General features: G+C 38.9%; 1 protein-coding gene and 1 long non-coding RNA gene across 8 annotated transcripts in view; one reads left to right on the forward strand and one right to left on the reverse strand.

Moving 5' to 3' along the window:
* Nucleotides 1-16208, reverse strand: part of TMX1 (thioredoxin related transmembrane protein 1) — a 110954-nt gene extending 94746 nt beyond the window's left edge. For 4 of the 7 annotated variants that reach the window (XM_082448417.1, XM_082448419.1, XM_082448418.1 and 1 more), the window contains exons 1-7: nucleotides 15944-16202; nucleotides 13022-13137; nucleotides 11632-11677; nucleotides 9388-9516; nucleotides 7136-7181; nucleotides 6936-7037; nucleotides 6755-6821 (exon numbers count right to left, since the gene is read on the reverse strand). In XM_082448417.1, the coding sequence (XP_082304543.1) occupies nucleotides 6755-6821; nucleotides 6936-7037; nucleotides 7136-7181; nucleotides 9388-9516; nucleotides 11632-11677; nucleotides 13022-13137; nucleotides 15944-16191 (754 nt within the window). In that variant the 5' untranslated portion in view covers nucleotides 16192-16202. Of the gene's footprint in view, nucleotides 1-1741; nucleotides 3408-6754; nucleotides 6822-6935; nucleotides 7038-7135; nucleotides 7182-9387; nucleotides 9517-11631; nucleotides 11678-13021; nucleotides 13138-15943 lie in introns of those variants that run through there. The other 3 variants (XR_014260245.1, XM_082448415.1, XM_082448414.1) reach the window with 2 other exon arrangements.
* The window catches only part of LOC309654450, a 98732-nt gene continuing 89294 nt past the window's right edge, over nucleotides 16205-25642 (forward strand). The window contains exons 1-2 of the long non-coding RNA XR_014260257.1: nucleotides 16205-16489; nucleotides 25149-25200. This is a non-coding gene — a long non-coding RNA (uncharacterized lncRNA). The remainder of the gene's footprint in view (nucleotides 16490-25148; nucleotides 25201-25642) is intronic.

Below are 25642 nucleotides of genomic sequence, written 5' to 3' on the forward strand. Positions count from 1 at the left end.
TATGAAATGCCAACATATCTAAATCTGCAAGTAGGATATTCAATTTAAAATTTACTTTTAGAATTACACAATTATACTCAGTATGACCACTCATTTAAATTCCAACCCAAAACAATTATGATTAATAAAAGACCCACATCGAAAGTAATTTGTCAGGGCTTCCCTGGTGGCGCAGTGGTTGAGAATCTGCTGCCAATGCAGGGGACACGGGTTCGAGCCCTGGTCTGGGAGGATCCCACATGCCGCGGAGCAACTGGGCCCGTGAGCCGTAACTACTGAGCCTGCGCATCTGGAGCCTGTGCTCCGCAACAAGAGAGGCCGCGACGGTGAGAGGCCCCCACTCGCCGCAACTAGAGAAAGCCCTCGCACAGAAACGAAGACCCAACACAGCCAAATAAATAAATAAACTAAATTAAAAAAAAAAAAAGTAATTTGTCAATCATACCTCAGTAAAGCTTGGGAAAAAAAATTATCGAAAGAATTCTAACTTAAATTACGCAATGAATCAGAATATCCTAGGTAACTTTAAAATGAGTTAAAATGTTCATTCAAAAATGTTTATCTAATCACAAGTCCAGTACTATGCCTTTTTATGCATCGGGCTCAATAAGAACACAACTGACTAGAGAGAAAACTGCTTTCAAAGGCATCATTTATGGTAATAACCTCGATTCTTTATGCAGTACCCAAAACACAAGACTGCAAGTACTGAATTCTGGTATTTCTGAATAGAATTTGTTGCAATATTCTGGTAAGAGTGAAATTTTTATATTTATATTGTCATTTCATATATAAATTGCTAAACTTGCAGTACTCATGCTGAAAAAAAAAAGCATGATTTGAAATCTTGTGGTTTCAAATTGTACCTATTTCTGCCATAGCTCTCTGAGCCTGTTCACCTGAATGACACGTAATGCTCAGATATCACATACTGGAGTCAGACTAAATGAATTATTACAGGAAAATAGCACAGCTCCAATACTCAATGAATGAAAAATGTTCCCTATGGAACCTTCATTAAAACTATTGTCAGTCTTGCCCATTTAAGTATTTAGGCAATAGGTGGTAGAATACTGCATTTTCTAGTGGAGTGATCAGATTTCAATACTTCAGTGGTGGAGCTGAATGACTGAGGCAGTGTGGGGAGCAGCGTTCTCCAGGATGCTGATATTGCACCTTATTCCCTCCTAGACGATCTGTTGCTAAGCTGCCATGTGGAGCCCCTTTAAACCAATGCAGAAACAAAAGGGGTCTGTTGAAGGTAAAATGATCCCAATATAGTTTCTGTAAGCCTCTGGTGTGACAGAAAATTGATTATTCAGATGTCTACAGTGACAAACCTGAAGACACACAAGATCATCTCTTTTCTGAAATATCAAGTCTCTACATGTTCAGCCTACTTGTAATCTTCTGTATATATTGCATTTTTTAATCACTTAAAAATATACTGTCATGTATACTACAAGACTAGAAAAATAGAACGCTTAATTAACGAGCAGCATTTCTCTATCATCTCAAGTGACAGAAACAGATGTGTATGACTCTAGCCTTTTGATTACACATATCAAGTATATACACAGTGACACAAATATTCACTTGAACACTGTTAAATGCAAATTAATTAAGCATCGTTAAATATGCAACTAGAAATCACACTTGCCTTCAGCTTCAGTGAAGTGCTTAGAAAAGTTTATTTTGTGCTTAGATTATTTTTCTAAAGAATCACAAAATTACACATCCAAACTCTTCAATGGCAGAATATTTAATATTCTAAAGGACAGGCCTTTAAAGAAAACTGTTGTACATTATGATATTGTAAGTCTAATGGATTCACACAGCAGCAGAACCTAGATGAAAGGGGACATTACAGAAATTGTCTATTACCATAATGGAGAGGTGATCCATTCTAAATATTTATGCTTTTTCCCCTTCTTGTAGCTAATACAGTTCTCTACTGCCACCGCACACATCCGCCCACCCCCTCTTTTGCTGTAAAGTGAAAACTCTATTCTTAAACTCTTCAAGGAGTAAAAATATATTAAATGTCCCACCTTGCTGATACCCACCTGTGAAATACCACACAACAGAAAGTACAGTAGAATATGGAGTTTGTCTTTTCAAAAACATAAGACTTTTATGAGTTTAAGACATCAAGCATACATTGACTTTGTAAAATCAATTAAGAACTTTCTGTATGAGGACAAATATACACCGAAAACATACACTACAAGATGCTTTTTCCTGAGTAGAATGCTAACTTTATATCAAATTAAGCTTCTGTGAATTTTCAAAATGTAAAATACCAAGGCTTTTCCACAAAATCAAATAAAAATCAGGACTGTTCACCTTCACATCCAAAAAAAGTTCAAGTAGAGGTTCAACAAGAATGATGTAAAATCTGAAACAAGTAGCCAAGATTTTAAATTATCAGTAGATGCCTCTTCACTTTTAAGGATTCCTCAGTAAACTTCAGTTTGAAACAATTTATTAAAACATGAAAAAGATTTCCAAGAAATTATCCAATTTGGAAAATGAAAAATGTAACTCATGGTAAGAAAAATACAAATCATACACTGAACAGAGGAGAACAAAAAGGCAACCAACCTTTTATAGGAATCAAGACAACACCATGGGCTTATAAAATCTTCCTAAACATATCCTGTATTATCATATGTAGAAAACTGTAACTAAAGTAAGGTAGCTTTTATTAGTTGCATACTCTAAAGCTATGACTAAATTTTGGACTTTACCTCTGAAAGGACCTCAGACTTGTCACTGAAATACACATTTCTTGAGACAATGGGCAAAGTTCCCATTAATGGGAAATATGTTCTTTTTTTCACACAGTGAAACTGAGAAAAATTGTATCAAATGAGAAACCTTTTTCTCTAAAGTAATCTCCTTAAATACCTCAATAATGCAATACTTGGGAAATGTAATTTTTCAACTCAGACTTGAAAAGGTTATTATGAAACAAACATACAGAAATCTTATTGCTTGGCACCAGATTTTTCAAAAATTAAACAACTGTTTGAACCACCATACTGTTCTCAAATCCTGTGTTTTCACATAGTGCTACTTTTATTTCCTGAAGGTAGACTGTTCAACCTAATGACAATCTAGACTGAACCCTGCAATGTACAAGCAAGTCACAGTTCACTTCAAACCAAATGAAATGATCCATCTTCTGTTTTTGTCAGAATCATAGGCATATACTTGTACAAATTAACTAGATTTATCTGTGGCCAATGAAGGAGCCACAGAACGTTGTCTTATGGCATTCTGTGCAGAGTCTGTGTTTATTCTTTCTTTGCTTTCAGGTTCCTCTTCTGAAACATCTTCTTCATCAGCCTCTTGTTCTTCCTCCACTTTTTTCAGAGGTTGAGAAGATTCTAGTAATAATTTTTCTTAAAGATAAAAACCAGAAATGTTCTTTTGTTGATGTATTAGAGTTGTGTTAAGAATACAATCAAGACACAATTCATACGCCCATAAATTGCTTTGGCATTTATTTATCAATCATGTTTGGATTTCCAAAATGAAAAAGCTATCTTCAAGAACAACTGATACTGTAAAAATAACTGGTTTGGAAGATCCATTTTACTTACCAAATTCATTCTTATTATCCACCTATTCATAAACTGAACTGAAATTAATGAACCAGAATTAATGCTGTGCATATGGATGTTGTAAGAAAACAGACTGCATTAAATATAACAATCTTATATTAACTTGCTATTAAATCTTCTAGCTAAGAGGTATACTAAGACAAACTTCAATACCACCCTTGTTTCAGCTCCCAGGAGAAAAGGAATCAGACACTTAAGTTGAAGGCTATTTTCCTAGCCATGTTTTTTTTCAAGTGGTTTCATAAAGATGCTTCCACTTCTCCACATGTGTAATTTTATTAAGGTGTAATTACAAATAATATAAGATACATATCTTAAGTATACAGCTCAATTAATTTTTTAATATGCACACACACACACATACCCCCCTCCCTTTGTTAATAGGGACTGTTGCTAGTTAACGTAAACTTAGAACACACCATGTTACTGAGATCCAGAACACAGAATTTGGCCAATGAGCTTTTCTCTGTTCAGTGATCCGAGACCGTCCCTAATCCTAGGCAACTCGGAACGGAGCGGGAAGAAGAACACGGGGGTGCAAGGTAGAAGAAATTACGGGAAGGAATTACCGTAAAGTGGACAATCTGTTGTTTGGTCTGCCTAGCATCCCTCTTCCTGTTGGGTTACCCCTTCCCTATGCCACACCCCAGGTGGCTGTGGTGAGCACAAACGACAGTGTAGAGCAGTGGTTCTCCACCAGGGGTGATTCTGCCTCCTCGGGAACACTTGGCTACGTGTGAAGATATTTTTGGTTGCTACAACAGAGAGGGGCGGTGCTACTGGCAACCAGGGGGATGCTGCTGAACATTCAATAATGTACAAAAGAGTTCATCACGATTAAGAATTATCCAGCCCAAAAGACCAACAGTGTCAAGGCTGAGAAACCCTGGTTTACAGTGACTGTTCCAAAAAGTGAGCCCTCTATACAAGCGGAATACACCAGAATTTTTCCAAAAGATAGGTGAGTACAGGCAGAAGTATATTTCCTTCTTACTCGGGATGAGCTATAGCTTTCTATAGTCATTCTATTCTCAGGACTAAAAAGAGCCCAAAATGGAGCAAGCAAAGTCACAGAGAACTGAGCAATTCAGAAACATAAAAACATTTGAGCCCCAGGATCCAATCAACTCTGCCCTCAGGCTTCTTGACTACGTGAACCAATAAATTCTGATTTTGCTTAAAGTTAGACTCAGTTGGATCTTTCCCTAGCAACTCAAAATCTAAGCCAAACACACATAATGGAAAACAACTCAAAAATCCTGTAGCCTGCTGCAGAAGGGGTAATATCACATTAAAGTATGCATTAGTATCAGTTGCGTCACAGATTATTAAGAGACAAATCTGTTGTTAGGCTTAAGGTTTCTGAAGCAAAATAAATATAAAATGTACATTCACTGACTTAATTGTCTTTTTTTTTTTTTTTAAATTTTTATTTATTTATTTATTTATGGCTGTGTTGGGTCTTCGTTTCTGTGCGAGGGCTTTCTCTAGTTGCGGCAAGTGGGGGCCACTCTTCATCGCGGTGCGCGCGCCTCTCACTGTCGCGGCCTCTCCTGTTGCGGAGCACAGGCTCCAGACACGCAGGCTCAGTAATTGTGGCTCACGGGCCTAGTTGCTCCGCGGCATGTGGGATCTTCCCAGACCAGGGCTCGAACCCGTGTCCCCTGCATTGGCAGGCAGATTCTCAACCACTGCGCCACCAGGGAAGCCCAATTGTCTTTTAAGTAATCTGTGCTTATTATATTTTTTCCTACAGGTCAGTGGCCCTTGGTGGATAAAATTATTCCCTCCCCTACCTGTGTCCTTCTTAGCATCAATGCAACTATCTAAGAAATTTTTTAAAAAACCTTATCAGTTGTTCGACAGACGAGGAATACTGTAAATGCAATCTCCACTGATTTCATTTCAGGAGTTTTGACCTCAGTTTAAGTCCTAAGTCACGAAACACAAGAGAACAGAAATGTCAGGCCAAAAGTCTGGTTTAGGTTCTACTCTCAGCTCCGTCATTTCTGTGTGAACTTGGAAACACAGTTCATCTCTCTGAGCTTTAGTTTCCTCAACCACAAAATGGGAAGAGTATCACTTATGCAGTCTACTTTAAAGAGCTACTGAAAAGCAAATGGGACGACAGAAAGTGAAAGCTCTTTACAAACAGCAAATAAGAGGGCCTTCATAACAGTATAATTTTCAAGATTAAAAATAAATGATTGGTAGGTAATTATATTAAGATAAACAGCAGTGAATATTCTAATTCTATAAACCCATCGTGTAGTAAAATACAGTGTCAGTGAGAATCCTCAAGCAGCTACAGGATTTGCTTTTCCCAATAACCTAACAGAAAAACTTAGACTTGACCAGTATACAAAGAAAAAGCTTCAAATGTGGTCACTATACCAATGAAAAGACTTCAAGAGTGGAATATATTCAACTTTTTTTGACCCAAGTATATTCAAATGGATCCATGAGTATCACGGAATTTTCAAACAAACTGACATCAGGTCAATGGTTATCAAATATCTATAAGTTATATGCAGTGTTAAAATTCTCCACACTATAAAAACCAAAAAAAAACTATGTTTCTAAATCCAATGGGCTGTCATTCTTACATAAAATATACATCCCTCTTCCCCCACCACTCCATATTTAGAAACCTAAGCTAGAAAGGCAATTTGTTTTATGTGTGATTGTGTTTATTACAGAAATCAATGGGATTATAGTGAATAAAAATAAACATTTAAGGGGCTTCCATGGTGGCGCAGTGGTTGAGAATCTGCCTGCCAATGCAGGGCACATGGGTTAGAGCCCTGGTCTGGGAAGATCCCACATACCGTGGAGCAACTAGGCCCGTGAGCCACAGCTACTGAGCCTGCGCGTCTGGAGCCTGTGCTTCACAAGAGAGGCCACGATAGTGAAAGGCCCGCGCACCGCGATGAAGAGTGGCCCCCACTTGCCGCAACTAGAGAAAGCCCTCTCATAGAAACGAAGACCCAACACAGCCAAAAAAATAAAAATAAATAAATAAATAAGTCAGGAGCTCTTTAAAAAAAAAAAAAAAAGTAAAATAAAAATACAGATATTAAAATAAATAAATAAATAAATAAATAAACATTTAAAAATATACTTACTGGAAGGGTATGGCTGTGGTCTGCGCCTTTTTGAAGGACAAAGGCAATCTGCCACAAATATCATGCACTGCAAAAATAAACATAAGAAATATGATGTACAATATAAAGCTAGTGAAACTATACTGAATTATGAAATTCTAAAATATTTTTCTTCCCAGTACTCCGAAAATGAAGTGCTTACAAGTCCTAATAATAGTCCCGAAAGCAGAGTTGCTAAGGCAAACACTGTATATGATCCCCAAACCGGTAATCCAAGGTCTTCAATAAAATAGTTATGGCAAGTCTAAAATCAAAAGAAAAAAATAAACTAAAAACATGGTCATTTCTTAAAAAGTGACAGTGTCAAAATGTTTAAAATGGAAATAAAATTTTAGCCCATACCCTGATCCACATAGACAGCTGAAAGAGTGCTGACATACTACTCATCCTAAAATAAAGAGACAAGTGAAAAACTGAATCAGATACACAGCTTTGAAGTAGAATACATGTGTGTTACCTATATCTTCTATTTTTTACTCTATAATTTCCCCAACACAACAGATTTTATTGCTGTTACTCAAGATTAGTGATACATCAGTGATTTCAAGCCCATAATAAGGTTTGTTAATGGAAATTAACAGTTTCTGAATTTTTGCCGCTATGTGATATCCTCATAAACAAAACACTTGATCATTTTTGTTTCCTTTTCTCCTATTGTTTTGACTTTAACCTTTCACCTGATGATTTCTCCAATATACTTTGAGTACAGGTTACAAGCTCCATGGAACAAACTGGTTTGAAGTTAGGCACACTGTAAGCAAATGGCAACTCTTATTCACCCTTAAAATCCTCCAAAGAAAAAGTAGAGAAGGGAGTCTGAAGGCAGACTGGGAGCACTTGTTGAGTTGATCCTTCCCACCTAAGAATTACCCTCCTTTCGTATTAAACTTACAACAGCATTAGTTTGATATAGTTTAATGATACACAAAATAATTACACAAGAAGTAAATGCTAAGTTACCATATAAGTAAAACGGTAAAAGTAAAAATAACAATTTTCACATAATTAAACCCAAGTAGCTTTGATGGGCAGTTAGAAAAGAGACCTGCTCCAAAACTTAGCTTTGTGGGTTCTCTCTAGCAGAAGTGGGGCCACGAACACATAAACTAATTCACACACAAGCCAGAGGTCCTGCATGCAGGATGGCCTAATCCAATCACCGATCGCTGGGTGGGTGAACCTGCCAAGCTGACCCTGGGAGCGCCTCTTACTCAGTCTACCAATAAAAAAGGTATGGACTGCTGCCCGGAGGAGTCAGCGGAGACTTACAAGCGACCCCCACTTCCTCGACCAGAGACGGGAAGAATCGTTTATGACATGAGATTTCAAACAAAAATCAGTTACATTTTCAGTCCAACACAGACAGGTACATTAACCATGTTGCTTCTGTTCTTTAAAACACAAAATGGGAATAGGAACAAGGAACCGAAACATGAATCACTGTGTTGTCTCACTGTAGTCTGTGCTAATTAGATTCTATCAGGAAGAGCAGGTGCCTTATTTGGGCTGGGCATGGTGGTTCAGTGGGGGATTCTGACAGTTCAATTCAGAGGTGTTAGGAAAAGGTCCTAAAGATGAACTTTCTTTTTCAAAATACTGCTTAGGGATGATCATGCCCCCACTCCCAGATCCAGAGCATTATCGCTTACACTCTCCATCCTCCAAAGGCAAGTGTGGTAAGAGGACAGGAAGAGATAGCTTAGCCACACCAGGATGAGTCCATGGTGGCCTCAGCAAAACTCAGTATTCCCAGAGGTCTCTCAAATGACCCGTGAGGCCTTGCTCCCCAAGGAAGGTTCAGAAAATGCGTTAGTTATGCCCAATCCTACTGCTCCATAGCGAGCTGCTATGGAGAAATGTACCCTCTACCTACATATAAAGCTCAGTGGTTAGTCATGTCATCGGGCTCATTGTTCATCCGTACTATTCGTACAAAAAGCTATCAGACAGGTGGAATAATTCAATCACATTAAATCAAGAACTGAAATCTAAAGGTAGCATGAGTAGGTATATGGTTGAGGCTTCTCATCCAAATCCTAAGCTTAAATGATAGGGACTTCCCTGGTGGTCCAGTGGTTAAAACTCCGCACTCCCAATGCAGGGGGCCCGGGTTCGATCCCTGGTCAGGGAACTAGATCCCGCGTGCCGCAACTAAGAGCCCGTATGCCTCAACTAAAGATTCCACATGCCGCAACTAAGACCTGGCACAGCCAAATAAATAAATAAATATTTTAAAAAACAAAAACAACAAAAACAAACAAAAAAACCCTCAAATGATAGTTTTACCCATTATATCGCTCACACTCTTAGGGGGATTTATTAGTTTTTGATGATACAAATGACCATATTTACGGAGCTAAAATATTCCTAAAAAGACTTTCAGCTTAATTCTATAGAATGCCTCATTCTACATTAACAAGGATCACAGTATGCACTGGACTTAGAAGATAAAGTCAAACTGAAAATATCACATAGTAAATCTGAACGTATCTTAAGAGTCCTAAAATTAAAACTAAGTATATATGCTTTATTTACATGAAATATATGTCCCAATTAATCCTGAAATAAATAAGAGAAAAACCCCTCATACTTACAAAACAGAACCTGGACCAAGCCATGATGAAACGGGTTCAATGCTCTTCCACTCTTTTTCACTTATAAAGTTTATGAAGTCCTTCTTAGTCCTTGAGCCCTGATAGCGCCTAAATTCACCATTTTTACAACTAAAGAAGATCACAAGTAAATATTAATCAGCACCAAATAAATAAACTTTGTTCTGCTATTTCTATAACCTCATTTTACAATCAATCCTAATCTTCAAAATCATCAGCAATGCACAAGTAGCAAATTACACTAATTACCTACCCTTGACATCTTAGCCCCAAATTTAAACACTGAGGTTATAGTTTTAAACAATCATAAGTCTTAAGACTGTTACTGTTACTCTTCCAAATAATAAAACTATGAAACACAGTAAGTAGTTATATGTCAATTATGTCTCAATAAAAAACGGGGGAGAGGGCTTCCCTGGTGGCGCAGTGGTTGAGAATCTGCCTGCCAATGCAGGGGACACGGGTTCAAGCCCTGGTCTGGGAAGATCCCACATGCCGCGGAGCAACTAGGCCCGTGAGCCACAATTACTGAGCCTGCGCGTCTGGAGCCTGTGCTCCGCGACAAGAGAGGCCGCAATAATGAGAGGCCCACGCACCGCGATGAAGAATGGTCCCCGCTTGCCGCAACTGGAGAAAGCCCTCGCACAGAAACGAAGACCCAACACAGCCATAAATAAATAAATAATTAAAAAAAAAAAAAAAAAACAAAACTGGGGAGAAAAAGAAATGCAGTACGTAGATATATCTCAGAAAATTATTTTTAAGCCACGATACACACATTAAAGAGATGACTTCATAAAAAAGCGGTTAGAATCGCGCCTGACATTTATTATTTATTAGCTATTGTTAAAGAGCTTCCACAGCCATCATGCTTTAAGTCGCTGCAGGCATCTGATGCAGTGACATTCGGCTTTGCGTTCTTCCTGACAGCCACCTCCTCCTTCCCATTCCCAATGCACGGAGCTCTGTCAGGATCGTAAGTGCTCTCCCTGTTCCCACATCTTCACCATTTCTAAACTATATTAAATAACACTGCCAGTCTAACTCTACTCAATGAACACTTCAATTTTTATCACTTAAGCGCAAAAACTTTCCATAGCTCCCCACTACCTACAGTATGATTAGAGGATCCTTTATCCATCCAGAGCCAAAGACAACAAGGAAGCCCCGACTCAAAAACCCAAAGTTTTGCGGAGGAAATGACATTTGAGCTGTTTTTGAAGGATAGGTAGGATTTCAGCAGGCAGAAATTAGGGGAATGGGCATGATAAACAACGTTACTAAAAGAAAAAGGCAGGAAATTCCAGAAAATTTCAGGGGGTGATGAGACAAGGGGGAGACTGACTAGCCAGTTAAGGGGCACGTGGAGAAAAGGACTGAGTAAAAACGGAGAGAAGCACTTACAGAGACAGAGAAGAGACATTTAAACATATACAAAGGGAGAAGTGGCAAATAAAAAGGTACAGGGAAACAGATACAAACATGAAAAAAAGACAAGGAAAATCGAGAAACACACAGAACCGCCAACTTCTTGTTTTCGTAACTTTTAAGTGAAGGAGAGAAGTGCCTCCTGGCATTCAACCCACCAGCTAGATGAACATTAAGGTTCAGGGCAGATACAGAGATTTAAGATTTCTTATGGCCAGTTCAGAAGACAAAGACAAACTAAAAAACCTGACACTGCAGACTACATAATCTTGTTTATTCTGCCCTAACAACCATTTCACCTACCACTGTCCCCAAGGCTGAGCTACAGCACTTTCTTATAGCTAATGTTTGAACATACCCTGCTCCTAATTATAACTGTTTATGAGACTGTTCTCAGGATGGAATGCTTACTCTGCACTCTTGAAAATGCTACCTCCAAGGTTGAGTTTAAACCCCATATTCTCCAGGAACCAGTCCAAAGCAGCAATTTTTTTCCCTTACCAAATTTCCTACAGTACTTAACCACAACTCTGCGCTCATAATCACTTACTAGCTGAATGGTATCACACCATTTCTCGTGCACATCATCTTCTACAACAATTACAAATCTTTGGGATCACAGATTGTTTCATACATCATTCATCTATCTAAAGGCACCTAGGATAGCACTAAGCAAAGTAAGCCTTCTAGTAAACTTACTGAATATAATGTTCTTTAAACATGATCTAGGCTAGAGGTCTACTATTCTGATTACACTGTGATGCATCTTTCATAACTACAGAATCTTCAAATACTCACTGATAAATAGTAGGAAGAGCAGTTATGATAAATCGTCCGCTTAGTCCTACAAATGATAAAGAAAGATTAGAAATAAATACAAGAAAGAACACACAGCAGGTTTTATATGGGCCAATCACTTACTACTTAAATCTGACTCTGAATTACTTGAGTACTAATAGGCAAAGAATATGAAATTATACCTAAAAATAGTTGAGCTCTGTAATATAAACAATGAAAGAAATTCCAGTTATGTACTTAAAGCAACTGAAAAAAAAACTACTATACATTATCTCCATTTAAAAGTATGTAAAATCTGAATATTGAAGACATTTGTGAACATATATATATATGTATAAACATTTGGTCAATTATACTACTATAAGATTACTAGCAATGAATCATGGGACAGCACAATATAACTGTGGTCTTAGGTCTAAAATCAAATGAAATTGCATTTGATAATCAAAAAACACAGAGTTTCTAAGGTATTGTTAAAAATGGAAAATATTATGAATCTTCCAAAGGTGGGCCATAACAACATCAGCTAACATTATCAACCATGTGTTAAACACTAAAATAACTAAGAACCAATCTATGACTCAGTTTTCTGATCTGTAAAACGGAGATATTATCTATCCCACAACGTTGTGTAAGGACTACATAATAAATGCAAAACACTTGGAGCAGTACCTGTAATAGTAAGTGCTCACCAAATATTAGCAATTATTACCATTTGGGATAGGGGCAGAATCAAGAATCCAGGTTTACTGTGACCAAGAACAGGTAAGAAGAAGCATCTGTAAGGGCAGGGCCTGACACTTCTCCAGGGAGCCAAGTCAGGAGGCCACAACCATGAGGGCTTTGTAATTAACAGCCAGTGTCCTCAAATCATAGTTAACGGATTAAATTTGAAACCCAATTGCAGAGATTTAGACGACTCACACACAGGGAATGTGACCTTGACTCTACAAAGAACCTCAACCACATGCTCCTTATTCTGAAGCTTCGTACAGATGCAAATGCTGGGTTGACCAATGTCCACCTGAGCCACAATGTTCTAGGGCTTCTCACAGACGTCTTACATACTACTCTGGGGCCTGAGATGCAAAGGAAAAAAGATCACAGGCAGTTCTGTGAGGGAAGAGTCGGGGGAGGGAGATGTCTCCAAGGTCCCTTAGAGCAATACAGAAAAGAAGTAAGCTGCCATACCCAACCAGGGAATCCACTTTTTGCGGCACTTCACACTGAGCCCCCATCAGGGAGGTGGGTAAGTCAGCCTAACCAGCTGAAGACAGTTCTGTTTTTAAAAACTAGTGAAAGGTAGAGTTAAGATCATGCAATGTGGAAAACAGATCAACAGATCATCCCAATCTGCAACGAAACAAAATTAACCACAGACTTACAGTACCTGGCTGCTCTGTGACATCCACTTTTGCAACATTAACCTCAAGATCTTCTCCCCATTCGGCAAAACTTTCCCATTCTGGTTGAAGATTCTGACAAGCAGGACACCATGGAGCATAACTAAGAAATAGTTTTTAAAAAAGTTAAACACTCTAATATGATCATATTGGGATAAAAATTCTAAAATGTGTAACTTGTGAAGAATATTTTATACTAAAAACAAGATAGCAAAGTGGTTAATTTTGTGAAGATGAAAAGGTTTTAAGTGTGAGTCGAACACTCTGGAAATCAAGAACTATGAATTGATAATGCTAATCACAGAAAAGTAATTCTGAGAATAAGTTTTTAAGACACAAGGCCTTTTTCAAGTGCAAAACAGCTCTTTAAAAACCTTTGGATTTCTCTTATTATAAGGTGGGCAGAAAGCTCAAAGCCAAATTTGGAGTTCATCAGTTTTAATAATGGTATGTGCAGGAGTCACAAGTGCCAAGGTGCTAGTAAAAAAAAAAGGAAGCACCCACGGCTGTGGTGAACAGGAAACACGTGCCTCATCTTAAGGAAGGAAACACTACTTAGCTTGCCAGGTCCAAGACAGCTGGCCCAGTGCAGCAGGCTATTCTAATTTAAAAGGAGCTGAAAATCTGCATTTTTATGTAAAAATGCTACCTCAGAACTTAACCCAGACACAAACACTAGGCAGGCCAAATGAAATTCTTTGCCCAGACCTTGGTCAATCTCGGGTTTATAAATCTGTGGCCAAGCATATTAGCATTTTAATTACTCTTCTGGTATTCAGTCTTAAGAGGCCCTGAATCTTTCCTAGGATTTGATTTTTCTCATTTTATTGTATATTACCTCATAATTTACCTCAGTTCTTTTTAATGGAACCAGGAAGAATAAAGCCTGTACCTGTTAAACACAAGAGTACAGCTTCTGTACTTCATTCTATTTTGACTTATTTTATGAAAATAAAATTCTTAAAAGTAATATGCACTGTGGAACAAGACTAGTACCATACACAAAAGCCAACGTCCGTAACAATAAATTGAATTACAATGAAAATATCTCTGTAACATAACTCCTGATCACGGCAGATTTAACGCAGATAACTAACTTGTAATAAGAGCAGACTATCATTAGAAATACTAGATCCTTTTTCAAGTTCCTTTTGTTTCTTAGGTGCTTTTTAGAGACTTCATATTCAGTAGGCTAGGGGGAAAAATACTATGGTATACTCTTAATTTCATACTGATGCTCTAATTCAAATCCCCAAATACTTCACTTCTGACTGCTGTATTGATATAGTTTGAGCAAATGAGTTAATAAAAATCTCCTTGAGTAATACTTGACTGAATTTGCATAAAAGTTCATAATCACAATTGCTCAACACATTATTTATGAAATTGTGAATATTTTACGGGCACAATCTAAAACAAGGTACTGAGGACAATGAAAACCAAATGCTGTCCCTGGTTGTATTTCCTCTCCCCTGCATCTTCAACGGTGCCTGAAAATTCGTTTCACTGAGTTACAGATTACATGCATACTATATAAACATTTCCCCTATTGTATCCTGCATATAAATGTTCTATGCCTTGTTTGACTTTATGACTCAGGAGTTACTGATGTGACCTTCTGGGTTCTCCCTTGGGGATGTCCACCTCCACCTCCCTCCTTAACCGGCAACCCAACCACCCAGAAAAACACCCGCCTGAACCCTGTTAAGGAAGGGGGTTATTCTAACATCTGCATGTCTACTCTGTGTTAGTTTCTGAAGACAAAAAGAAAGCCACTATGGCAATACCTGGACATGTTAATTAAAGCTTTTAGATATGTCTCTCATCTGTAAAATGCGGGAAATAATACCTATCTTATAGAATTTGTAAAGAATTAAATATGATAACGTATGTAAAGAGCTTAGAAGTGTTTAGTACACAGTTAACAGTCAGTAATGGTGTTTTTTACTAATGAATAATGACTAGTACCACTAATAATTCTGCCACCGCCGTCACCACCACCACCAATTTAGTGACTAAAGCAAAGGCAGACAGTTTATTATCTACCGATGCAGAAGGGACATTATTAAAACGGAATCACCAGACACATGGTTTTATCTGAACAATAAATGACGACCTGACGCTCTTTTAAGAGTTTATAATCACACTCGTACATTAATTTTTTGAATGCAATACCATTTAGAGAGGCATAAGAGTAATAACCCAAAACATTCAGTACTTTGCAAAAACACACACCCAAAAGAAAAATGAAACGTGGGCAAAGAAAAAAACAACAACAACAACAAATGATAAAGGGAACGCAGATGTTTAAATAACGCAACTTGAATTTACTTGGCATTTAAAATAAAAATATGCCTAATACATAAAATAACATTTAAAATAAACTAAAAGAGTCTCAAATTCTAACACTAAGTGGACTAATTTTTAAGGATAATGAGACAAAAAGAGAGGAGAGGTTCACTAAGTTTCCTCCTTTGTAGAGTTTGGTGAAATAAGTCTGCAAGTCTGTGAAGACTCATTCCAAAATAAGTAATTGTATAGGAACTAGACAGACCAACCACCCTCAACCCCAAAGCCATGAAGAAAAGTTGAGAGAATTCAAAGCTGAAAGTAACCTCACAGGCGCACCTCAGTCCTAGCAACCGAACTAGGGTGCACGCTTTAGAAGAAACTTAACAGAGTTATCCCCTGGTCAGAAACGAGGAGGAGGTGGGACCAAGGCTGCGGAGGATCGCAAGAGGAGTTAGGGGATCGCGAGGAGTCGGGGGCTCCCGCCCCGCGGCTCGGAGTCGCAGTCCCGGGGAGTCTGGGACTCGCATGAGACGAACGGGGACGAAAGCGGGGGTCCAGACTTGGATCTAGGACCCCGGCCCACCGAGGGGGCCCCGAGACCACCGCCCCGCACTCACAATTCTATCATCCACTCTCCTTCCAGCAACTCTCTCCAGTTCTCGTCCGTGATGATCCGCACGTCGCTCCGCCGCCCGTGAGTCCAGGGAGCCCCCCAAAGCAACAGCAGCAGCACTGCCACGGGGATCCTGAGACTCCGGGAGGGCGCCATGTCGGCCGCTCGCCCACCCACAGCAAGCGCGGCAGCCCTCACTCCGCGCAGCGCCTCCTCACTTCCGCCCGCGCAGGCTGATCGGCCCGTGCGCATGGGCGCGACGGCGCTCGCGCGCGCGCGCGCCTTGAAAACTCTCAATGCGCATGACGAAGCCAGGTCCTAGTGGGTTGGTGGAGCAGAGAAAAAGGGAGCGCGCCTGTTCCCTAGTGCGCATGACAGAAAAGGGGTCTCTCGTCCTACCTTCTGCTTTGCTCTAAACCATTTTGGAGGAAGAGTGAACGGAGGGCGTGGTGTAGAAAGGGGGGCGGGACTTCGGAGTGGAACGGCTTAAAAATTTGCCTCAGGATTTTGGCGCCGAATGATTGGCATTTATACTTAACGAAGGCAATAGGTAAGTTTACACTAAAGCAGTTTCCAGTTAAAGGCACGTCAGAGTTTTCTTTTGTTTCCTTTGAAAAATTTTGTAGGGAAGCTAATGGGTGTTTGTATGAGTCAGAATATTGGTTTACTTCTGGGGGATTATAGACTGTAACGGGGTACAAGAGAACCTTATGGGTTCACTTTGTATTCTGTATCTTGGTCTGAACAATGCTTACACAGGTGTACGCATACCTAAAAAACCATTGAGACTGTATAGCTCAGGGAACTCTACTCTGTGCTCTGTGGTGACTTAAATGGGAAGGAAATCCAAAAAAAGGGGATATATGTATACTTATAGCTGATTCACTTTGCTGTACAGCAGAAACTAACACAACATTGTAAAGCAACTATACTCCAATAAAAATTAATTTAATCAAAAAAACACAAAAAACCATTGAGCTGTACGTGTTTAGTGCACTTAGGATGTATATTATGCACTTTAGGATGTATATGATCCCTCAGTTTTTTGTAATGCAGCAGTTACAGAGATGCTAAATCAGAAATTCACATGGAACAAGACGCAGGCTTGTAACAAATATTTAAGGGTTTTTTCCCTCAAGCATTTGTAAATACAAATGCAAATCAAAATGTGCACTGTCTTTAGAAAGTATTAATCAGTCAAATGAAAATAGTTGCCATTACACCTCCTCACTTCACATTCTCTCCTAAACTCAATCCAGTTGGCTGATTTCCCCACCCCTTCGCTGAAAGGCCCTTTCTAGGACACTAGTAATCTGCATGTTAACATTCTTTTTACTTGACTGCCTGCAGCATTCTGTCACCACACCCTTCTTGAAAGGCACAGTGTGGTGCCTCACTTGCTTTTTTTTCTCCTTCCTCACTAGCTGCTCCTTCTGAAATTCTTGGCCGTCCTCCTGTTCTTGACTTCCAGACATTGGCTTTCCCCAGGATGCTGTACGGGCCCCCTCCTCTTCATATCCACACGCTCCTCCAGATAACCTCAATTCTGGAGCCCTAAAAGCTATCAATATGCCTGTCGTTCCAGCCCTGACCTTTCTGGGAACTTCAGACATGTATGTGGTTAAAAAACAAAAGTCAACCAAGTAAATTTAAAGATCTAATTGTCTTGGGACTTCCATGGCGGTCCAGTGGTTAAGACTTTGCCTTCCAATGCAGGGGGTGCAAGTTCGATCCCTGGTTGGGGAGCAAATGGGAAGGAAATGGGAAGGAAATCCAAAAAAAGAGGGGATATATGTATACTTATAGCTGATTCACTTTGCTCGTGGCTCGTGGCCAAAATATCAAAACAAAAAACAGAAGCAAAATTGTAACAAATTCAATAAAGACTTTAAAAATGGTCAACATCAAAAAAAAAATCTTAAGAAAAAAAAATCTCATTGTCTTTATTCAGTGATTGATGAATCAGGCAGCATCCCATCTAGCAACTAGAAGGGCACTCCTAGAGGTTATACAGAATGGAAGGCTTTTATAGGAAGAAGGGTGAGGTAAGGGAGTTATTAGCAAAAGAAAAGAAACAATTATTTTTTAGGCTTTTTTAGGAGAGGAGAACTGGCAAGGGTTTTATCATGAGATTGCCTCTTCTTTAAGTCTGGATTTGCTCTCATGGGGGACAAATGACTCCATTTTGAGACTGTTATTTCTTTTTTAACAATATTCAACCCGTGGCTGGATATCTCTTGGATATCTAATAGGTAGCTTAAACATAACAGGATCAAAAAATAAAATTCTTGATTCTTCCTCTCCTGGTTTTCCATCTCAGTTAAGAGCCCCAAGGTCCATCTGGTTGCTCAAGACAAAAATTTACATTTTAATTCTTCATTATTGTTCTCTCTTTTCACCCCCTCTTCATGTACTCCATCAGCAAGTCCCATGAACTCTACCTTCTCTAATTTCCATCTCCACAGCCAATACCCTAGTCCAAGTTTCTATCATCTCTTGCCTCTACCTTAGTAGATTCCTAACTGATCACGCTGTGTCCTCTCGCTTCTCTAAATAAGATCTAGCAATTTCTCCTTAAAACCCTCCAAGTGGTTCCCACTGCACTAAACATTAAAGCCAAACTCCTTAAACTCATTACTATGGCTTAAAAAGTCCTACATGATCTGACATCTGCCTCACTGCTACCTCGTGTAGTACTGGCTCTCCTCCTCCCTACCCTGCTACACTCCAGGGGGTCCCTGAATACATCAAATTCATTCTCACACTAGAGAATTTGCATTAGCTGTTCCCTCTGCCTAGATTACTTCCCCACGAGTCTTCACATCACTCCTTTTTGTCATTGATCTCAACTTAAAAGTTACCTCAAAAAGGCATCTCCTGACCACCCCATCTAAGGAGCCTTCCCAGTCGTATTAGTGGGTCATATTATCCATCATATTTGTCCATGATAATTCTCTACATAGTATTAAACTGATATGCTTCTTTGTTTATTATCTAATTTCTTTCCTCACCCAGTAAGCATGTTAAGTTTCATGACAGTGGAAACTTCTCTGTTTTGTTCATTACTACATTACTACAAATCTACAGGGTTTAGTGCCAAGCCACTATTAAAACCTGGCACATTATAAATGCCCAATAAATATTTGTTGAATGAATGAATTAATGAGGAAAATTATAATTATAGATATGCTGTGCTTTTATTATAATGTATGGGCTTCATTGATAAAAAGAATGTAAATATATTCTTATATGTAATATGGAGCAATACCTGCCATTTATACCTCATGGGGTTGGTAAAATGATACAATGAATTATGTTCATGAGTATTCTTTTTAAACTAAATCATTCATGATAATTTGTTAAGATTTCATTTTAATATTTCATTTATATTACAAAAGAAATTCAGTCTTATGACTAAAAAGTGCAAAGTACAAAAGGTTGGAAAGTGAAAAGAAATATCTTCTAGATTCTTTTCCCATCTCCTGCCAGAATTTGCATCCCTTAGGCAACTGCTATTAACATTTTCTTTTGTATGATTTCAGAACTTTTCTATGCACATAAACTACTCTTTAAAAAAACACTAATGAGCTCATATTTCATTATTAGTCAGCTTTTGTCACTTAACAATACATACATATCAGTTTAAAAGAATTCTAATGTGGTCTCTGAAATATTTGTCTAAAAGTATAAGTATCAAGATATATATGAAAATATCCATAAAATGTCATGGTATTAATAATTTATTATATTAATAATTATTAACCATTAATTTAAATGTAGTTAATATTATAATTAAATAATTAATATAAATTAAATACTATCAGATGGTATTCATTATATTTGATAGTATTTAATATATTATTGATATTATCACTTTTTCTCATGTTCTGAATGCTACCTTATTCTCTGTCAATTAAAGCTGGTATGCAGACTAGACCATATGTACTCTTGACCATTGAGTTTTATTTAGTATACTGTACTTCCTCTCTGTATTAACCAGAATACATTCTACCATGCAGCATGAGTGTTTTCTGAAACTAGTGCCACCCCGTGAAAGATCAAAAGGCAGTGTAGTGTAGTGATTAAATGAATGCACTCTGGGGCCAGACTGGGTTAAAATCCTGCCTTTACCACTTAAATGCTCCTTGATCTTTGGCAGGGTTGCTTAACTTCTTTGCTTGGCTTCTGTGTTTGTATTGATAAAAAGGGGTAATGATTGTCCTCCCTCATGGAGTTCTTATGAGGATTAAGTGAGTTAACATTTGTAAAGTGCTAAACACAGAGTCAGTTCCAATACGCCAAGATAGGGGTCCCAACCCCCAGGCCACGGACCAGTAGCGTCTGTGGCCTGTTAGGAACCGGGCTGCACAGCAGGAGGTGATCGGCAGGTGAGCTAGGGAAGCTTCATCTGTATTTACGGCCACTCCCCACTGCTCACATTACCGCCTCAGCTCTGCCTCCTGTCAGATCTGCGGCAGCATTAGATTCTCATAGGAGCATGAACCCTACTGTGAACTGCACATGTGAGGGATCTAGGTTGCGCGCTTCTTATGAGAATCTAATGCCTGATGATCTGAGGTGGAGCTGAGGCAGTGATGCTAGCGCTGGGGAGTGGCTGTAAATACAGATTATCATTAGCAGAGAGGTCTGACTGCACAGAGACCATAATAAATCAATTGCTTGCAGACGCATATCAAATCCCTATCAGTGAGTGGCAAGTGACAACAAGCTCAGGGCTCCCACTGATTCTGCATTATAATGAGTTGTATAATTATTTTCATTATATATTACAATGTAATAATAATATAAATAAAGTGCACAATAAAGGTAATGTGCTTGAATCATCCCGAAACCATCCCTGGTCTGTGGAAAAAATGTCTTCCACAAAACTGGTCCCTGGTGCCAAAAAAGGTTGAGGACTGCTGCTCCAAGAAACAAATGCTAAAAAGGGATTAGACATACAAGGGATTTATTGGGGGAAAAGGTCTGTGAAGGATAAGGGGAAGAGAAGCAGGAGTAGGTGGCAAAACTTTCAGACTGCAGTGTTGATCTGACACCTGTGAAAGGGCAAGGCGAAGGAGGATTGGCTGGGAAGAGCCTCAGACCAATCACAGTACAGTTATAAGAAAGGGTCAGCCAGATCAACAGGGAATTGTGAGCCAAAATTGCCTGTTAGAGGAATCCCACATCAGGCGGGAAAGGCTGGCATTAGTGTATCTGCTACTCAGTCATTGGCTGGGAGCAGTGGTTAAGGGGACAGGGAAGGGAACGTGGCCTCAGCATTCACAGTGCCGCAGCTGGGGACCATCCATCTGCTAATGGTCCCACAGCAGACTGTCTTGAAAGTGATCTGAGTAATGCATCTACAGCCCACACAGGGCCTGGCACGTACTAATAAGTGTTGATAAATAATGAGGCATAAGAGTCTAGGGCGGGCTTCCCTGGTGGTGCAGTGGTTGAGAATCTGCCTGCCAACGCAGGGGACACGGGTTCGAGCCCTGGTCTGGGAAGATCCCACATGCCGCGGAGCAACTGGGCCCGTGAGCCACACCTACTGAGCCTGCGCGTCTGCAGCCTGTGCTCCGCAACAAGAGAGGCCGCGACAGTGAGAGGCCCGCGCACCGCGATGAAGAGTGGCCCCCACTTGCCGCAACTAGAGAAAGCCCTCCCACAGAAACGAAGACCCAACACAGCCATAAATTAATTAATTAATTAATTAATAATAAAAAGAAAACATGCTAAACAAGAGATCAAATGGAAATTTAACAAAATGTTAATAACAGTTAAAAAAAAAAAAGAGTCTAGGGCAATTCTGTCCAATAGAAATATAATGAGAATCACATATATAAATTTTAATTTTCTTATAGCCATATTTTTAAAGTAAAAATTAAACTTAATTTTCATAATGTTTGAATAATGTAATTGAAAAACATCAATCTAATAGCCCTATATCAAACTCTAAATTTTGATAACAGAGAGGATATATTTTCTTTTCAGTTACTCAGAGAACTTTTACTGAAATTAACTTATATAAGACTACAGAGAAAAGATCAAAAAATTCTGGAAACTAGATGAAGAATAGCATAGTGGTTATCCTGTCTTGGGTAAATCCCACCTCCACCCTTGGCTAGCTGACCATGGGCAGTTTTCCCTTGAACTTCCTCTTTTCAAAATATCACCAATTAGAACAAGAACAGGCCATAATGCTCCAGCAATGTCCTGGTGGCCCCTGTGGCAGCTAACAGTTAATTAATGCTTTAGTTGTGAGGAGGTCTCTTAAGAGGGAAGGTGGAGGGCAGGGGTAGAAGCCGGGGTGGCCACGGTAGCTGGGAGCTTTGCGGAGGTTGGTGGGGGAGAGGGTGGAGGGGGAGGAGGTAGGTGGCTCCAGGCAGCAGCTATTCACCAACCGTCCTGGATGTATTTTAATATTTTAACAACTGGTGCAGCTTTATTACAACAATGTAACTGAATAACTATCCTGGGCTAAGTGCTGTTCCTCTTCCTCTGCCAACTAGTTTTTCATTGTTTTAGTTTATTTCATTAGGTTTAGGGGGAGGAGCCATTGATGATCTAACATCATTGCTCCATCTTAACATGAAAGCTCTCAAGGAGATACTGTTAAACTTGAGTCACTAAAACCAGATCAACCCTCCTAACTGATCAACCAAGTCTTCAAGTCCTGTGCATGCTAACTGCTAAACTGATCTCAAATCCCTCTCTTCAACCCACTATCACAGCTTTGATATGTGCCATCATCTTTTATTTTCCTGGAGTCTGCCAAGTTTATTTTTTTGTAACATCATTGTTGATATATAACTCATATACCGTACAGTATACCTACTTAAAGGGTACAATTCAATGGTTTGTAGTATATTCACAGAGTTGTGCAGCCAAATCAAATTCAGAGCATATTCATCACCCCAAACAGAAACCCCATATTCATTAGCAGTCACTCCCCATTTCCACCCAACCACCACTTTCCCCTGCTCTAAGCCACCACCAGTCTATTTTCTGCCTCTCTGGTTTTGTGTAATCTGGATATTTCATATCATATAAATGGAATTTTTTTAACATCTTTATTGGATTATAATTGCTTTACAATGGTGTGTTAGTTTCTGCTTTATAACAAAGTGAATCAGTTATACATATACATGTGTTCCCATATCTCTTCCCTCTTGCGTCTCCCTCCCTCCCACCCTCCCTATCCCACCCCTCTAGGTGGTCACAAAGCACCAAGCTGATCTCCCTGTGCTATGCGACTGCTTCCCACTAGCTATCTATTTTACGTTTGGTAGTGTATATATGTCCATGCCACTCTCTCACTTTGTCACAGCTTACCCTTCCCCCTCCCCATATCCTCAAGTCCATTCTCTAGTTAGGTCTGTGTCTTTATTCCCATCTTGCCCCTAGGTTCTTCATGACCATTTAAAATGGAATATTTTATTACATGGTCCTTTGTGACTAACTTCTTTTATTTCGCGTAATGTATTCAAAGTCTGTACATGTTGTAGCATGTATCAGTACTTCATTTCTGTTTATTGCTGAGTCACATTCCATTTTATGAATATGTTTATCCATTCATCAGTTGATGGACATTTGTTCTGCTCTTTGGCTGTTTATGAGTAATGCTACTATCAACATTCACAAGTTTTTGCAGGGACGTAATGTTCTCATTTCCCCTGGGTACACACCTTGAAATGGAAATGCTTGTGGTGTAGTATCTAAGAAACTGACTATTGCCCAATCCAGGGTAACCAATGTTTTTTATCTAAGAGTTTTATAGTTTTAGCTCATACATTTGTGTCTTTGATCCATTTTGAGTTAATTTTTATGTATGGTGTGGGATAGGGGGTCCAACTTCATTCCATAGCATGTGGATAGCCAGTTGTCCCAACACCATTTGTTGAAAAGACTATTCTTTCACCATTGAATGGTCTTGGCACCCTTGTCAAAAATCAGTTGGCCATAGATGTTCGAGGGGGGTTATTTTTCCCCTGACTTTTCAGTTCTATTCCATTGATCTGTGTGTCTCTCTTGATACCAATAGCACACTCTCTTCATTACTTTAGTTTTGAAATTGGGAAGTATGAGTCTTCCAACTATGTTCTTTTTCAAGATTATTTTACCTATTCCGGGACCCTTGATTTTCCATATAAATTTTAAAATAAGCTTGTCAATTTCTATTAAAAAGTATGCTGGGATTTTGCAAGAGAATGCGTTAAATCTGTAGAACAAATTGGGGAGTATTGCCCTTTTAACAATATTAAGCCTTCCAGCCCATAAACATGGGAAGTCTTGTCATTTATTTGGGTCTTCTCAATTTTTTTCAGCAATGTTTTATAGTTCTCAAATTCTAAGTTTTGCACCTCTTTTATTAAATTTATTCTTAAGTATTTATTCTTTTTGAGGCTAATGTGAATGGAATTGTTTTCTTAATATCATTTTTGTTTTGTTCATTTCTGCTGTATAGAATTACAGTAGAATTTGGTATTTATCTGTATCCTGCAGCTTTGCTGAATGTGTTTATTAGTTCTAAAAATTACTAGATAATTTTTAGAGGATTCCTGAGGATTTTTTGTGTACAAGATTATGTGATCTACAAGTAGAGACAGTTTTACTTCTTTGTTTCCAATTTGGATGCCTTCTATTTAATTCTCTCACCTAATTTCCCTGGCTAGACCTCCAGTACAATGTTGAATAGAAGTGGCAAGAGTAGATATCCTTGTCTTGTTCCTGTTCTTAGGGGGGAAGCATTTAGTCTTTTATTATTAGTATAATGTGAGTGTGGGTTTTTCGTAGATGCCCTTTATAAGGTTGAGGAAGTTTCCTTCTGTTCCTAGGTGGTTGTGTATCCTGAAAGAATGTTTAATTTTATCACATGCTTTTTCTGCATTTATTAAGATGATCAAGTAGTCTCTGTCCTTTATTCTATTGATATCATTTATTAATTGATTTTTGAATGTTAAACCAACCTTACATACTGGTCACCATATGACAGGCCAGTAAACCTAGAGATGAATTGTTGGGGCACAGAATAGTGACTTTATTTGGAAAGCCGGAAGACCGAGAAGATGGTGGACTAGTGCCCCAAAGAGCCGTCTTGCCTGGGTTTGGATGCTAGTTTCTTTTATAAACAAAGAGGGGGAGATGAGGAGGTAAAGTAAAAAAGGTAATACACAGTAAGTTGTTGCAATATTTCCTGGTTCCAGGTAGACTCCGGAGGAGATGCGGTAATTTCTTCTTTCCTGCAGCAGTTCACAGGTGAGCCTGGTCAGGATGTTTCCTGTGAGCTTAAACAAAGGTATTTTTGCTTGACGTTCAGGCATGGGAGGCAGGGTACCTGGAAATGGGCCATTATGTATACTTTAAGCTATAGGCAACATCCCTTTAGTGATTAACTTGTATTATAGCAAAAGCAATACAATACAAAGGTTAAAGTAAAAGAAACAGATCCAATATGGAGTCAGATCTGTTATTCCCTATTAATGGTGTTTAGTTTTTTTGGTATATTGCTAGATTCAGCTTGCTAGTGTTTTGTTGAGGATTTTTATATCTGTATTCATAAGAGATACTGGTCTATAGTTTTCTTGTGATGTCTTTATCTCATTTTGTTATCAGGATAATACTAGTTTCATAGAATGAGTTGAGCAGTGTTCCCTCCTTTTCTATTATTGGAAGTATTCGTGAAGAATTTCTTTTGTCG

The sequence above is a fragment of the Balaenoptera physalus genome (assembly GCF_965194825.1).
Source record: "Balaenoptera physalus genome assembly, chromosome: 2".
NCBI classification, from domain to species: Eukaryota; Metazoa; Chordata; class Mammalia; order Artiodactyla; family Balaenopteridae; genus Balaenoptera; species Balaenoptera physalus.